Source organism: Asterias amurensis, chromosome 22 (assembly GCF_032118995.1).
Source record: "Asterias amurensis chromosome 22, ASM3211899v1".
Lineage (NCBI taxonomy): Eukaryota > Metazoa > Echinodermata > Asteroidea > Forcipulatida > Asteriidae > Asterias > Asterias amurensis.
In genome coordinates this window covers 2823833-2839517 of record NC_092669.1, presented here as the reverse complement: position 1 = coordinate 2839517, position 15685 = coordinate 2823833, and the positions used below count along the sequence as shown (strand labels likewise).

At 38.1% G+C, this 15685-nt stretch overlaps 1 protein-coding gene across 1 annotated transcript; it reads left to right on the top strand.

The window, feature by feature from the left end:
- Positions 1-1643: 1643 nt before the first annotated feature.
- Positions 1644-15089, top strand: LOC139953707 (uncharacterized). The gene is made up of 9 exons (XM_071953230.1): positions 1644-1758; positions 2992-3138; positions 3614-3779; positions 6124-6233; positions 6761-6924; positions 7277-7296; positions 7706-7842; positions 8233-8420; positions 8902-15089. The coding sequence occupies exons 2-9, from the start codon at positions 2993-2995 to the stop codon at positions 10512-10514; spliced, it is 2544 nt and encodes an 847-aa protein (XP_071809331.1). The 5' UTR covers positions 1644-1758; position 2992; the 3' UTR covers positions 10515-15089.
- Positions 15090-15685: the final 596 nt, after the last annotated feature.

Sequence of the window (15685 nt, the reverse complement as noted above, 5' to 3'; positions counted from 1 at the left end):
GAGGGCGCGCTCTCACCGCTGTCCTGCGGTTCTCAAGTTGATAGCCTGGTACTCGCGAGAAACATAAGGGTCTCGAACCAAGACTATGTCCCACAGTGTGAGAGAAAAAGTAAAATGTTCAATATTATTTCACTGTCGGTTTAATGATGTTGATAAATTAACGTCCACCTCGCCAGTATTTAAAGGGATTGTTGGCGAAAAGTATGCATGTTTTATTCAAGTCTGCCACTGAGACATAATTATGGGCCCAATTTCATTATTTGCTTAGCAGATTTCTCTAGGCAAAAATGGGTGGGGCACTAGTCACATGTAATTCTATGGACTTCGGACGTTTTATGTGCTTAGCAAATAATTGTTGTGCTCGAAACCGTTGATGATTCGTGAAAATGCGCCGATGCGTTTTCGCAACAGCTCCAGCTGCTGTCGGGTGTCGTTTTTTTTTTTAGCCGTGGCAGCGCAGCCGTACGAACACTTTTTCTTAGAAGTATTTTAGTGGCATGCAGTATACAACTGGACGAAGTGTTCTCTCTCCTTGAGAATCGATACAAAAGTCTTCAAAGACTCACAGGCGTATAGACCAGGCACTGATCCCCTGACGCCCCACCCTAAAAAAAAAGGCGGGGTGCTCAACTCTCATTACATCTACGGTTTGATTGCTTTACCTGGCGCCCTCTCTATCTCCGGACGGCAGTGACGCTCTCCGCACGCTGCTCCAGGTCTGCTTAAGGGAACACCGAGCTGTTGCAGAACGTAGCGCCGCACTAAAAACAAAAAACCTATTTAAAAAAAAACAAAAAACAAAAAAAAAACTACAATTTTTAAAGATGAGATTGACACAATGAAAGCGTATCAATTATCGAATAATAATATACCGAATTATCGCGGTAGATTGAAACAACATGCATTGAAAGTTGCCATCACTGTTCGGTATATAGAGGGCATGCGCCTAAAACGCGACTAAAGTTGAATTATTTTCTTGCGTCAACTTCACTAAAGGGTTTTCTCCTTTCGGAGGAAGTAGTTGATTCTTTTGATGAATTTGAATTGAGGAGTTTGCTCAAGTCGCGTCGCTGCCGGCCTAACTTATATAAAAAAAAAGATAGTTTTCACCTTTTTAATTAACTTTCTTTTTCAACACTTAATTTTTATTTTCCTCTACAAAAACTTGGGGAACATAAAACTATTGTTCGAACGAAAATGCAGACTCTGCTTACAGGCATAGTTTTAAATGCTTAACTCACGAACGAAAATACCGTTATATTTAAAATCACTGTAAGTGAAATAGATAACTCAATAAAGATGAGATGGGCGGGGTTAAAAACAAAATTTTGTATTGTTACCGTACCACAACAACCTCCATGCTTTGTGTAAACCGAACCTTTACACCCCTGACGTAAATGGGCCTGTTAACCCAAGCGTAGTAGTGACTAATGCGCAATTGGGTTCATCAATAAAACTCCGGTAAAACAAATTATTTCAGCATAATTTTACCTATGAACATATTTTGTTTATTTTTCACTGCTTTGTTGTTTGACTATGTTCAAAATTTCGATGAATATGCAAGTTTTTAAGAACTAAGAGGAACTACTTACGCGTAAAGGCGTAGGAATAATGTTGAGTGGTTCGGCGCTCCGCCATTTTATGCCCTCCGTATTTTTTCAAATGAGTGAATGAAACACCGCACAGAATTTCCGCTAAAGCTACGAATTTGCTTGGAATTTGTGGGGACTGAAGTTGTAAAGACCCTCCTTCTTCAAGGTAAGAATATTTCTTCTTTGAAAAAAATGTTCTAAGTTCAATGAATTTTGGCGTAATTGTGAGGTTTTGTCTGTTTATATGACGATGACTTTCGGAAATCGATCAATTTTCATTGAACGGCATCTCTAACTACGTAAAGGGAATTTCGTTTGCATAAATTACTAACCGCCCCAAAATTTGAATTCTGATTTGTAAAATTAAAACTATGTTTTTTGAAGGAGGGATTCAAAATTTCGATCGTATGTTAAATTTGTCGTAGACTTTATTCGAAAGTTTAGAATTTCGGATTTGTTGTGGAGGGAAATGTAGACGTTTTGGTTTTTAATTTTAATAAGGAAATTGTAAATTGACAATCGGGTGGTGCGCGCAGCAGGGTGATGATGACGTAAATTCATTCCCCTAACTAACTCACATGACGTCATGTATGTATTGTTTGTATTTTTATTCGAAATGTTTGAGATAAATATTATTCCTAATATGAATTATAAATTCAAATGAATTTGGTTTCCGGTACAAAATCAATGAATAATACAGAATAGGCCTAAATTGTTTGGCATTTGTATCTACAACAATCAAATCAATCATGACAATGAATTCTAAAAATAAAAAAATAAAAATAAAAATGAATGAATTCTAAAAATAAAAAAATAAATAATAAAATGAAAAGTGTAAAACAAACTTGAAAATGTATCAAAGTTTTTTAGGCTCACTTCGGCCAAATGCTCACAAATTGATCTTTTAAATAAAAAATTTTTAAGACAAAGCTATAGTAGCCTAATAGTAATATACAGTGTTGTGCGCAGGGTTCTCTCCATACATGTCAATGCACAACCTAGTGTCGGGCTGATATACATGTACATGTACGTGTGACTTATGTGATGATCCGTGCAAATTCCGGCCGATGCGCAAAGGTTAAAAAAAAAAAAAATTATAAACCCTTGCAACTTGTGCTATGTAAACAAATAATTCGGACAAACGTGTAGGTCTACAAACACCCATTTTATTGTTATGAAGCATTTTACAAAAACTGCATACTTTTAATGTAGATTCTGTAGTGACTGTAAACTTTGGATATTTGGTTTGCGGTAACACCATGTGTGTTACCATGTGTGTATCTACTTGCCAGGTAGAGTTGTTCTTAGGGAACTGTCTTGCTTATTCTACTGCCGTGGAGTAGATACATTGACTGTAAACTTTGTTGTTAATTTTATTTGTAACCTTACCTTAACACAGGATGGGTGTTGAGGGTATGGGGCCCGGCTGGCCGCTCAAACCAAGCTCTGGCATGAACTGGAAGGAATTGGGAGAGAGTGATGATCTGGCAACTAGCCTGGTATTAGACCCCTTCCTCAACTTCACTACTCACAAGATGAACACAAGGTAAGAACAGGCTATGCGACTTATCAAACTATTTCACATTGGATGGTGTGTACTCCACAGGGCCCAAATTTCATCGAGCTAAATTTAGTTAGCATGAAATTTCTTTCTTGACAAAAACAGGACTACCAACCAAATCTCAAATTGTTGCATATTTCTTATTACTGGTATTCAGCTGTTGTTTGCTTATCCTGAAAACTACGTGGAAATTTGGTTGGTAATCCTTTTTTTATCGAGGCAGAAATTTCATGCTAAGCACATTTTTGTACTAAGCACATTTTTGTGCTTAGCAGCTATATGAAATATAGTCCGTTGTTCTAGCAGAGATTGGGTCTTCTAATGACCGTGTCCAAGTGGGGTTCTGTCAAGCACTGCTACTGCAAGACCACCCTGCCGTACTACATGGCCGAGCCAAGCGGCTTTGTGTTTCTAAGTCTACTCCAATTATTACAGTAATTATTACCATCTCTCCATTCAGGTTCCGCCCTGCCGATGCAAGGAAAGACTTCCTTAAAGATATCATCCTCCGCTTCAAAAAAAATCAGAACTACGAGAAGGCGTACAAGAGTCTCATCTCAGGCGACTGGGCGAGGGTGTTCTTCCTCAACAAGTCAAAACATCAGAGGATGATTTTCAAACAGCATGTGAGTTCTTTCAATTTAATTCAAAATTTATTCATTTTTATAGCGCAAAGGGCTTGTAGCTCAAAACAACCCTTCCGCAGATCCACGAATTTGCGCAATTTATAAAACAGAAAAAGAAGAACAAAATCACGCTTCATGAAAAAATAATTTGAATTGGGTTGGGGCAAAAAATCCTGATGAAAGAAAGATTGCTCAGTGAAAAGAAATAAGGGTTCTGGGTCAAATTTAGGGCTAGTCCCGAGTTAAACGAGTAACTCATCCTAACTCAAGATAAGGTTAGTCTTAACCCTTTGTGAAATCCACCCCAGGTTTCTTAAAGTCTTGCTCCGCGGAAGTTTACACAGCAGTCCAGACACAGACAAAAGTTAACTTGCGACACTAGTCGCAGTTGCACAAGTCGCCCAAGCTTATTTACACAACATGTTGTTTTTTTTACAGTTGTTTGTACATGACATCCTGTTTTCGTTGGCCTTATAGGATTTCTTTTTTCAGTTTCAGTACAATCAGACAACACTGGTTGTTTAATGTTGAGTTTCATAAGACCAGGGTTTGTGACTTCATGTGCCTTTGGTTTCTATTTCAACTCATAGTTGCAATGCAATCGACCCATGGGGGAAAAAAACCTGAAACACCACACATTGTGTAGACAGGAAATACAATATACCCAGTATTTTGCAGAAAGGGTGTTTCGCTTGAGGGGGTTTGGTTTTGTTGATGTTTGGTTTTTAGAAGTTGGGAAAAGGGGAATTCCTCACTTTTTTGCAGCTCATTTCGTCTAGTCCAAAACCGCATGGTTTTGATTCTAATCTGCACCACCAAGCTACATTGTAGATCTAGTGTCTTTACCATGTTTACCTAATTATTTGTGATATTCAGGGAAAAATTTCATCCAGCACTTTTGCATAGAAAAATATTTGACAAATTTTGTGCACACTGAATGGTAATATTGAGTAGCAAATGGTGATTTTTGAGTAGCAACTGAGACATTTTGCAAATCATTTTGCTCTGCTATACAAGGAAATCAGTCACTGATATTATCAGAGTTGAATCACTTTAAAGATCACTCTTCTACGAGAGACGCTTCATATTTTCCTTTTTTTAATATCCCAGAGCTGCCAGCTCTCTCTGATCCTGCAAAACATTCCCTGAAAACATAAGAATATTTCCATGTTCTGATAAACAAAGTTGAAAATCTCCCTGATTGTTGGAAAACTTTCCCTATTATATTGAATGTAATTCTATAAACCTCCCTGATAAGTTGACCAAAATCTCCCTGATTGCAAGATAGTACGAATACTGGCACTCAGGTATGGTATCCAGACTGTTGTGGGTGTTTTTACATACACACGAAATGATCAGTGTCTCCACAAAATATAAAAACAATGTTGCAGTTTTTTTTTTTTTAGGCCAGAGTTGCATGAGTTGTGGGGGCTGAAACCATTTGGCATGTTTGGGTTTGTTAGCAACAATGGTAATAATATTCAGGATACAGTTGTGGGTGTTTTTACATACACACGAAATGATCAGTGTCTCCACAAAATATAAAAACAATGTTGCAGTTTTTTTTTTTTAGGCCAGAGTTGCATGAGTTGTGGGGGCTGAAACCATTTGGCATGTTTGGGTTTGTTAGCAACAATGGTAATAATATTCAGGATGTTGCATTTTTTTTTTTAGGCCAGAGTTGCATGAGTTGTGGGGGCTGAAACCATTTGGCATGTTTGGGTTTGTTAGCAACAATGGTAATAATATTCAGGATGTTGCAGTTTTTTTTTTTAGGCCAGAGTTGCATGAGTTGTGGGGGCTGAAACCATTTGGCATGTTTGGGTTTGTTAGCAACAATGGTAATAATATTCAGGATACGTTTTATGTGTTGTGCAATGTGTACATCTGTACATATGTAATGTATAGGGATCTGTTTATAAACAGATGCTGTTGCATATACAATGCACACCATTGAACATGAACAGGGGAATTCCCTTGATGATGTCAATTGCCCTTCTAAATGGAAGGCTTCCTCCCCTTGCTTCACTACTGAGTAGTTTATCTGTGCTATTTTAAGATCCATTATTGTCTCCAGAGTCTATTTTTGGCTCCTACAGCTGTTGATTAATAAATATTTCACTCATTTTATAGTTGACACTCACCTAATCACCAATTAGTTGGTCTTAAAATCTTTATGAGGAGTTTGCTCTGTAACTGCATTCCAGAGACAGTTTTATATTTCCGAATTTGAAATAGCAACATTTTGTGTTTAATTGGTGTGAACTTTCACTCAGTCCAAAACATTTTACTGGTACGTGGTAGTCAGCTGTGTAAATTTGATTGCTTTTGGCTTAATTTTTAGGTTTTCCGTTACCTGGCAATGTTTGACAAGACGTCGGGTTTTGAGGTAAAGTCGTGCTTCCGTTACTCACTTGAGGGCGCCGGGGGAAAGATCGTAGCCACGCAAAACTGGTAAGTGACAATTTAGTGTAAATTTTAGCCTACATGTAGCTTGTATGGTAATTCAGTTTTTAGTTCAATTGATTTCATGCGATCAAAGGATATTTCACATGATGCTTTAGTGCATTATTATTCAAAAAGTATGCACAAAATATTTCAGTTATTTCAGTGCTAACACACATGGGTGTAAGGGAAAAACCAAAATTAGTTTGACTTATATTTTGATAGTATAGAAGTGACACATGTAATTGGTCAGGAAAAACAATTTTTCATCTTTTCAAATCGTAGAAATTTGATACAAATTCTGTCGGCAGGTTTGAATGGTTGATCTGGCTACAGGAAACAAAAGTATTGTTTGTAAGGCCTCATTGTATCGGTGAACAAGTAAGCTCTCATTCACTCACTCTTGCAAAAATTTGTCTCTTTTTGCACCATTGTTACGTGGATGTAACAAAATCTGGCTGATATTTTGGTAAAGGATCTGCACAAAAAATGTTAAAAGATAACATACATTTTCCCATTCAACTTTTGGTTAACAGGAGTAAGAACGACACGATACCAAATCTAGTTGGCTGCATCGCGGAGTTGACTGAGTGCGAGGAGAACTCCCTCAAGACTGGTGTCAACGATTTTAGCGTCATGTTCTCAACGAGGAAGAACTGCGCTCAACTCTGGCTCGGCCCAGCAGCTTTTATAAATCACGGTAATAAAATAATTAGATTTGTTTCTTGCTTTTAATACTTTCCAATTCTATTTTGTTTCTCCCCTCCTCAAAGAAAAGGGATCATTTCATTGAATTTTTTGTATTTATTTTTTTATTAAAAGTGACCCAGAAGCTTTTGTAAATGATGGTACTTGTTTTGTGACACAATCCCGATATGGTGTCAAAAAATCACATAGAGTTGTTGCAATGGAAATCATCCATTTACTCAACAACACACTTATAAACTTTTTTTTTCATTTTCTTTTTTTTCTTGACCTGTTGGAAAAACTTTAACCAACTGTTCCTCATTCGTATGTCAACTAATGAAATTATTTTGTCTGTTACTCTACAGATTGTCGGCCAAACTGCAAGGTATGTAGAATTTTCATTGTTATTAATTCCCACCTTTTCTCTCCCACCTTTCTCCCCCAAACCATATTTAGTAAACTCCCTTCTAACTCTTGAAATACACGTGATGCAGAATTCACTGCTTCCGCAAGTGCTTATTCTTTGCTTACTGTGAGCAGAGCAATGAAATTGGGCCTGTAAGCCTTTCAGCGCAAAAACCTTCTAAGCACAAAAAATATTGCTTAACAGAAACAGGTTACCTGCCAAAATTACATTAGGTTTAAATTGTTGTGACTTGTGCCTTACTCAATTTTACCTTAATAGCTTTATGAAATTTGGCCCAGTTCTTAAACAACCTCTTCTCCTTCCCTCCCCGTTTGAACACATTCACAATTAAAATCATCATTATCAACTGTTGACATTTTCCATTTAGTTTGTATCAACCGGTCGTGATACGGCTTGCGTCAAAGTACTGCGTGACATTGAACCCGGGGAGGAAATCACCTGTTTCTATGGTGACGGATTCTTTGGTGAAGGCAACTGTTACTGTGAATGTGAAACGTGCGAAAGGTGAGTGAGGGTCAGCATCAAGCTTTTAAAAAATTGACTCCATTTTACTGTTAGTGTCCCTGACGCTAGCTAATGGTACAAAAGTTGAGTGATGCGTAAATTAATGGGCAAGTGATATTTCTCATGATTTTTGTTTTCCCAATTTCAAAATTTTCTCAAAGTTTTGTTAAGTCGTCACATTTTCTCATAGAAGTAAACCAGTCATCAAAAAGGAAATTGTTCACTTTTTTTGTTAGAACCTGTATTTCTCAATGTGATGAACATTGCCAAGATTCTAGGTCTAAAATAAAGCCTTGTTCAAATATCAGTACACGCTCCCCCTTCCAATTGTGGCGCAAGGAAATTCGCATGTCTGTACTTTAAGGCTTTTCCTTTCTCCTATCTCATCAGGAGGCAGTTGGGTGCATTCACTCCCAAAGACACCCCAGTCAAGACCGATGAAAACAAGTACAGCCTGAGGGACACTGACCGACGACTTCGCTGGCAGAAAGCCAAGAACGAGGAGGACGGTGGGGTCATCCAGGAGGAGAGTGCATTGATCAAGTCTGTCTTGCCGTCAAGGCTGCTCCGACGAAGTGGTAGGTAACGGAGAAATACAAAGAATCGAACAACAACTTGCTTATAATAAAGTTGTGGCTTCTTATATAGCTCTCATATTCTTCACTCATAACGCTCAAGGGAATTCAACTTTCTGTATTTCCTTCAAGATATGTGGGACTCTGTTTTGAATTATGAGACCTACTCCTTTAACATAGCACCATGTAATGTTTTACAAGGTGCTGTGGGGCAATATGCAGCCAATCAAACCAGGAACATTGATCTTTTCAATAAGTGCATTGGGTTCTTTTACATGCAATACACAACCATCACACAGGACCCACTTGGGATCACAGGGTGAATAATTAGTGGGTGGGTAAGCAACCTTGTCCTGAACCTTGCCCACTGGTTGTCCTGGACTAATTTTGACAGTGTTCCAAAGCCACTTCTTGAGGTTTAGGATAAGATCAGTTTAAGACGGATGTGTTGTTCAAATTTATTTTTTCTAATTTTTGTTCTCAGATTCTGAAAGTAGTAGCAGCTCTGATGGACAATCCTGCCCCTGGAGTCGGACACGCTCTCTGTCTCAGTCACAGCCTCTCTCGCCGTCCATCCAGGCCAATCAAACTCTTGTAGATCTCATCGCCGAGAAAAAGTGCCTCTCCAAGTTCGACGCTCAACTCCTTGTCGCCGAAGGCTACAAACTCAGGGAAGCCAAAGTAGTCTTGACGCCTCACAAAATAAAAGAGGACGGAACTCTGGCCGTGGAGGAGGGAGGCGTGAGGTACGCCTCGAAGCTTCGCCAAGAGGAGAGGAGGCGATCTAGAGAGGTTCGTGAGAGGAGGATGTCGATGAATGAGGAGCCTGTTCCATCGCCGAAGGTTGAAGAGGCTCATCTAAATGGAGAGTTGGTCGATGAAAATGAGGCAAACTGTGAGATTATCTCAAGAAAAGAGCGAAGAAGGTCGAGTGATTGCCTTAAAAAGAGGACGTCTGTGAAAGAAGAGGCACAGGAAATGCCTCAGTTGTCTCAGGAAACCTATGTTGGTGAAGCAGCAAGGGATATACCCGGGCTTAGGTCTCGGACGCGACTAGTGTCAGAAGCGGGATTGGCACTTGATCAACAGTCCAATTGCAGTAGTACGAACAGTGAAGTGATGTTCAAGTCGAAACAGTTGCCTTCTTTGAAGATCCTGAAGAAGGTTGAAAATAACCTGACCTATGAGTCGGAGATCTCAGACTGCGAGACAAAACTAAAGATTCGTGGGGTACCACGTGAACGAGGAGTGCACTCGGTAAAACGTAATCTGATGGAATCTGGACTGAACAGAACTAAAGCTCATGGTGGAAAGAAACCCTGTAAAGGTACGGATTCAAGGAACTTCATCTCGGATCCGTCCAGAAAAGACAACAAACATCATGGAGGATTAGAAGTGCCTCCGCTGATTTTACCAAAGCGGAAAATGACAAAATACGACGCAGAACTTATCGCCGAAGCAGTGCAAAAAATCCCCAAACTGAAAATCCGAATGAAAGACCCCAACGGATGCATCGAAGAGATGATCACATCATCAGAGGATGAGGTTTCCTCAAGACAGTCATCGAGTTCCTGCGAGAGTTCACCGGAGAAGCTCACCATCTCCATCCCTGACTCGCCGAGTCGATTGACTCGAGCAGCGCGCTTCGTCATCCCGTCGTCCAAATCCACGCACTCACCTACCTCGCCCTTAGCGTTAGGATCGCAGCCAAGTTCTCCAGGGGTGCACAAAGCTCGCGTCAACCTTCAATTTGACGGCCCTGAATATAAAAAGACAAGTCTCCAGTTCGCGCCGCGCAGCATGTCACAGTTGCGACACCTCTACGAGATTCCACCTCACCCCTTGTGTCAAAGAACGCAGAAGGTCAGCTCCCCAAAGCAAATCAACCCCAGTGAAGTTAAGAATTTCTATCCCAAAGATGATCAGTCTAACGGGGTCGTCGGAACAAGCCCGACAACGCAAACCTTAAAACTCTTTACGAAACCGCTGGAGAATAGAAACACGCGGAAGGTCAGGTTGATTTTCGATAAGGAAGCAATGGATTTCCATGTTCCGAAAACTGACAGTAGCTATCTTAAGAAAGCAAAGCCTCTATGAACTTTGTCTTGCTGCAACATTTTTTATTCACTTTTTTTTCCAGAAGTATTAAATCCAGTCCTTATAGAGACTAAAAAAATTAAGAGAAATTGTTTCAAACATGTCTTCAAAATATATTTGATACTAAAGTAGTACATTGTTGTAGAGTGTACATGTACAGTAATCACAAGTAGGAATCTGGACTATTCCATTTCCTAAGGGGTGGAATAGCCAGATTTCACCGAGTGATTATACTCTGCATCAATGCACGAATGAAATGAATTCAATATTTGTTTATAAAACTAATACATAGATCCTTGTCGTTTCAATTTTCGTTGACAATAGTCACAAAATATACACGAAAAACCTTCCACCCCACACTCTGAAAATTCTTACAAAAAGAACTAAACGTTAATTCGGAGGTCGTAGGTTTGATCCCCATTCAAGTCAATTTGTCTTTGTTCAACCCCCAAAATAACAAAAACATTAACAACGTGGACAGTGTTGTAGGTAGAACAATTTTAAAGGTGAGCCCTAAATCAAATTTAGTTCACCAATGGCGAGCGGTTCGACAAAATTATTCATGGTTAGATATGGGGCCATCATTGCTGAAAGGCAATCTGGGGGAAATCTGTGCTGGGCAGGACAGTGTATTTTGCTCAGAGTGCTGGGCGAAATTTGTAAGTTCTAGGCAGTTCCGCCCAACACTGCCCATCGAGGCTACACTTACAACACTGAACGCGGATGACTCCATTTTAGACACCAACTTTGTCTGCCCTGACACAAACTTTTTTTGTTTGGCCAAACTGACTGGGCACTATAATTTTGGAAATTAACTTTCCATATTGGACAAGCCAATCAATAAGCGTGTGCAAAAATCTTCCACCCCAAAAATTACAAGGATTTGTCTTCTATATTTCAAAAGGTAATCAGGGTATTTGTCAGTTTTTTCAGGTGTGGCGTGTTTTTAACTCGGAATTCTGTCGAAACTTGATGTGTTCTCTAGACTAAACTGCTGTCCGCAGATTTCTTCATTTTTCCTTCTTTATAACCACTCTATGAACTTTTTTGTGTATGGCACAAATGTATCGCAGGATTCCCTGTTGGAAATTTTTAGTTGATCGGTTTTAATAAATTTTTGGGTTACCATGTCTTTCATACTGAGGAGTTTATCAGCATTATCTCACTATACAAACAAATAAACTTGCATATATGAAAGTGATGTTGTGAAGGACTAGAATTGTACCAGAAATTAACAAAACTTTATTTTGACATTTTAGTGACAAGATATAATTTTTCTTGCTAGTAATATTTAGCTCCGTACAGAATTAATAAAATAGAGTCAATATTGAAAATATTTATCCATTATGCTAAGCCCTACCCTACCCATCCCTTTTATTTATTTGCCGAGGAGAAGAATCTCGTATAATGGATTAGTTAGGTTTAAAAACAGAACTATAAAAGTATCTTTTAGTGGATTATCAAATTTTTATGATTTTATTCGTTTATTTAAAGTTTGTTTGCAGCTGTTTATCGTTGAGACAAAATGTCTGTTTTTTTTTATAAGTCACCAGTGGAGGGCACTTCATGTACACCAATTGGATCAGAGCATTGCCCTCTCTGTTGCCCTGGTTTTGTCCTTGATTCAGGCCCGATACTTCATGGCGGCAACGATGGTGATAGACCATTATCGTGGTGCCACCATATTGGGCATGTTCCCTGTATCCAATAACAGTAATGAATGCTTACATTGATTGGACAACATGTACAAAGAGGAACCAGACTACATGTATTTCCTATTCCAACCTCGTTTTGGTTGCATTTATTTGAATAGGAGAACATCAAAATGGTAGCACCATGAAAAAGGTATGTTGCCTCTTTGCTCCTCAGTCTTTGCTTTGGTGCCCTTTGAAATGCTCCAGTGGATATTTACAATGTCCTTATATGGTGCCCTTTACCAAGGAGAAAATGCCTTGGTGCCCTTGCCCTTTCAAAACCGAAACATACAGGCCTGCATCAATCTCTGTTGCCCTGGTCTTGGGCTCGGTGCATGTTCAAAAGGTTTCCCATAGACTTTCCAATTGAAGTTCCCTTTGAAAAATCGTTAATGACCTTTCAAAGTTGAAACTCCAGGCCCGGAAATTCTGAAGAACATAAAAAAAGATTTAAAAAAAATCCATTTCATGCTATCCTTAAAGACAGTGGACACTATTGGTACTTGTCAAAGACCAGTCTTCTCACTTGGTGTATCTCAACATATGCATAAAATAATAAACCTGCGAAAAATTGAGCTCAATCGGTCGTCAAAGTTGCGAGATGTTAATGAAAGAAGAAAAAAAAACCTTGTCACACGAAGTTGTGTGCTTTCTGATGCTTGATTTCGAGACCATCAAATTCTAAACTTGAGGTCTCAAAATCAAATTCGTGGAAAATTACTTCTTTCTCGAAAACTACGTCACTTCAGAGGGAGCCGTTTCTCACAATGTTTTATACTATCAACCTCTCCCCAATACTCGTAATCAAGAGAGGTTTTATGATGATAATTATTTTGAGTAAATACCAATAGTGTCCACTGCCTTTAATTGTCAAAAAGCCCTTGCTACCAACCTGTGAAACTTTATCTAAAATCAGGTTCAGTGAAAACAAGTGTCTATTTTTTGTTGGGGTTTGTTTGCACCTTCTATATTTTGATTGGAACAACCAAAATAAGCGAGAAGGTTTATGAATGCTATTTCATCAACTCTGTCAGAATTTGAGACATAAATACTTGTCTAAAGGCTTGGTACTGGTATGTACTGTGAGCTTTGATTGAAGTTGGTCAATTGTTTCATTTGATTCTTAAAAATCTTGAGTATGCAGCTTGTGTCATCAAAGATGGCAAAAATTTCAAAGGTGCAATTTAAAGTTATCCCCTTATGAATTAATTACAGTTATTGATGTGTTTATAACTGAATACAGCTTAATGAATTGTATGATAGTTGAAGTATTTATTTGACTTATCAAAAAGCCAAATAATGGGCTTGACTAAGCCACTGGACTAGGTTACATCAAAACAAAGGCATGTGGTTGCTTTTTTAATTTCAGTTTTTTTCTTCTTATTGAACCGTTAAATTTCAATGAAAGAAGTAAAGCAGTCTCGAAAGCAGTGTAGTGGACATTTTCTTGAAAATCAAACCCAGACTTTATGTGAAAACAAACTTTAGCTGGTAGTTACTCTATCAATAAAAGTTATTGAATGCTTGAATGATTTGCATAATTATGTTTGTTCCTAAGAATTATGCTGGTATGCGTTAAACTCAACATGAATTTGTGAAAGCTGCACAATTCACTTAAAGGCAGTGGACACTATATTGGTAAATACTCAAAATAGTTGTTAGCAAAAAAACTTACTTGGTAAATGGGTAGATGAGAGGTTAATAGTATAAAACATTGTGAGAAAAGGCTCCCTCTGAAAGAAAGTAGTTTTTGAGAAAAAAAGTAATTTTCCACGGATTTGATTTTGAGACCTCAGATTTAGAATTTTGAGGTCTCGAAATCAAGCATCTAACGGCACACAACTTCGTGTGACAAGGGTGTTTTTTCTTTCATTATTATCTTGCAACTTCGACGACCAATTGAGCTCAAATTGTCACAGGTTTGTTATTTTATGTGTATGTTGAGATACACCAAGTAAGAAGACTGGTCTTTGACAATTGCCAAAAGTGTCCAGTGTCTTTAAGCCAGAGAAGTACTGCTAAGCATAAACTGGAAACCAGCAGTTCCAATCCCATTTTTATAGCTGGTGCCCTGTTATTATTTTGCTTAATATTTTCTGCTCAACATCTTTACAAAATCAGGCCAATCGAACACCAATAATATTTGCGAAGCACAGAAAGTTAAAACTGGTGTGAGAAATGTGACTATAAAGTTGAAGTGGTGTTTTCTCCTTCAGATTTTTAATGGAATTTCTACAACAAAATTGTTAATGGTACTTGAATTTGTGGTAAAAAGTGTTGAATTTTTCATGCAACCAAACTGGAGGGGAGGGGGGTGAAATACTAGTCTGGCACTAATTTTGTTAGAGAGAATTAGTCTTTATGGTTGCCATTGCATTTAGGGAACAGGACCAACATAATGACATTATTTCTTGTTTTTACACTAAAAGTTTGGTCATTGTTAGGTTTTAGTTAAGGTAATGCTGATTTACAGGTGAATTTACTTATCAAGAAAACTAATAAAAGTCACTTTTTTTTTTAAGTTTAAACTGAATACAATGCCTACTTGGTGAGAAAGCAGTAGAGAACTTTCTCTGTATTTTGTATCACTCAAAAGTAAAGTCCATTTAGCGAGGTGACAGGTCAGCTTTCAAATGGACACCATGGGTCGATTTCACAAAGAGCTAAGATTGATCTTAACTGCAAATCAATCGTAGTTACTAAGTAAAGTGTGATGAGACAATACAAATCTTATACAAATTTTATTGCTTTGTGAAATCGGCCCCAGAGAAATTTCCAATATTGCCTGTACAAGCACTGTTGAGAGTCACTTTTTGTTTTTGGACAGACTTTTACTTGTCGTGTTAATTACTAAGCACATTAAAGCGAATAAACAATTTGAGATACTAGGATAGGATGAACTTATTTATTTTACACAATATGGAGAGTATATTATACCCATGTATACAACAATAAGGAACGGTTCTTGGAGTTGTGATTTTTTGTGAATAATAAACTTATTTATTTTGAGTGGTGAACTGATAAACATTGTTTTGTGGATTTTATGATAATACTTTCGCATTATTACCCTAGGCATGTCCATGTTTAACCAAATTTAAAGGGAGGGTGAAAAAAAAAAAAAACAGCACCCAAAAGTCCCTTTAAAATTTCCTCATATGAGGTGCCTGTATTTGGCGATGATCATTTTATTTAGTCGCCAATGTCACAACACGATTTACTGGAGAAGAGATATTTCTTTACCACACACACAAAAAAATAGGTTTATAGACTTGCCCAGTCCCTCCGAGTCAACAGTCGATGTTGCGCCCTCTAGGCCCCTCTGTTATGGCTTGGAAAGAAAAAAACAGCGTCGCCAATCAAGACTACATTATTATTAATTTGTTTGCTTTAATAGATTTTTGATTGCGTTTTCCTCTAGTTTGATCATGGTTTGATTCAGAGTCTTTTTTTAATAATAAAGTTTGATTGCGAATTGTT

What these genes read in the sequence shown, in the direction of transcription:
- LOC139953707 (XM_071953230.1), top strand. Translation starts at nt 2,993, where the DNA reads ATGGGTGTTGAGGGTATGGGGCCCGGCTGGCCGCTCAAACCAAGCTCT. An exon ending in ATCGTAGCCACGCAAAACTG is followed by an intron (nt 6,234 to 6,760) that starts GTAAGTGACAAT and finishes TTTGGTTAACAG; the next exon opens with GAGTAAGAACGACACGATAC. An exon ending in AAGGCTGCTCCGACGAAGTG is followed by an intron (nt 8,421 to 8,901) that starts GTAGGTAACGGA and finishes TTTTGTTCTCAG; the next exon opens with ATTCTGAAAGTAGTAGCAGC.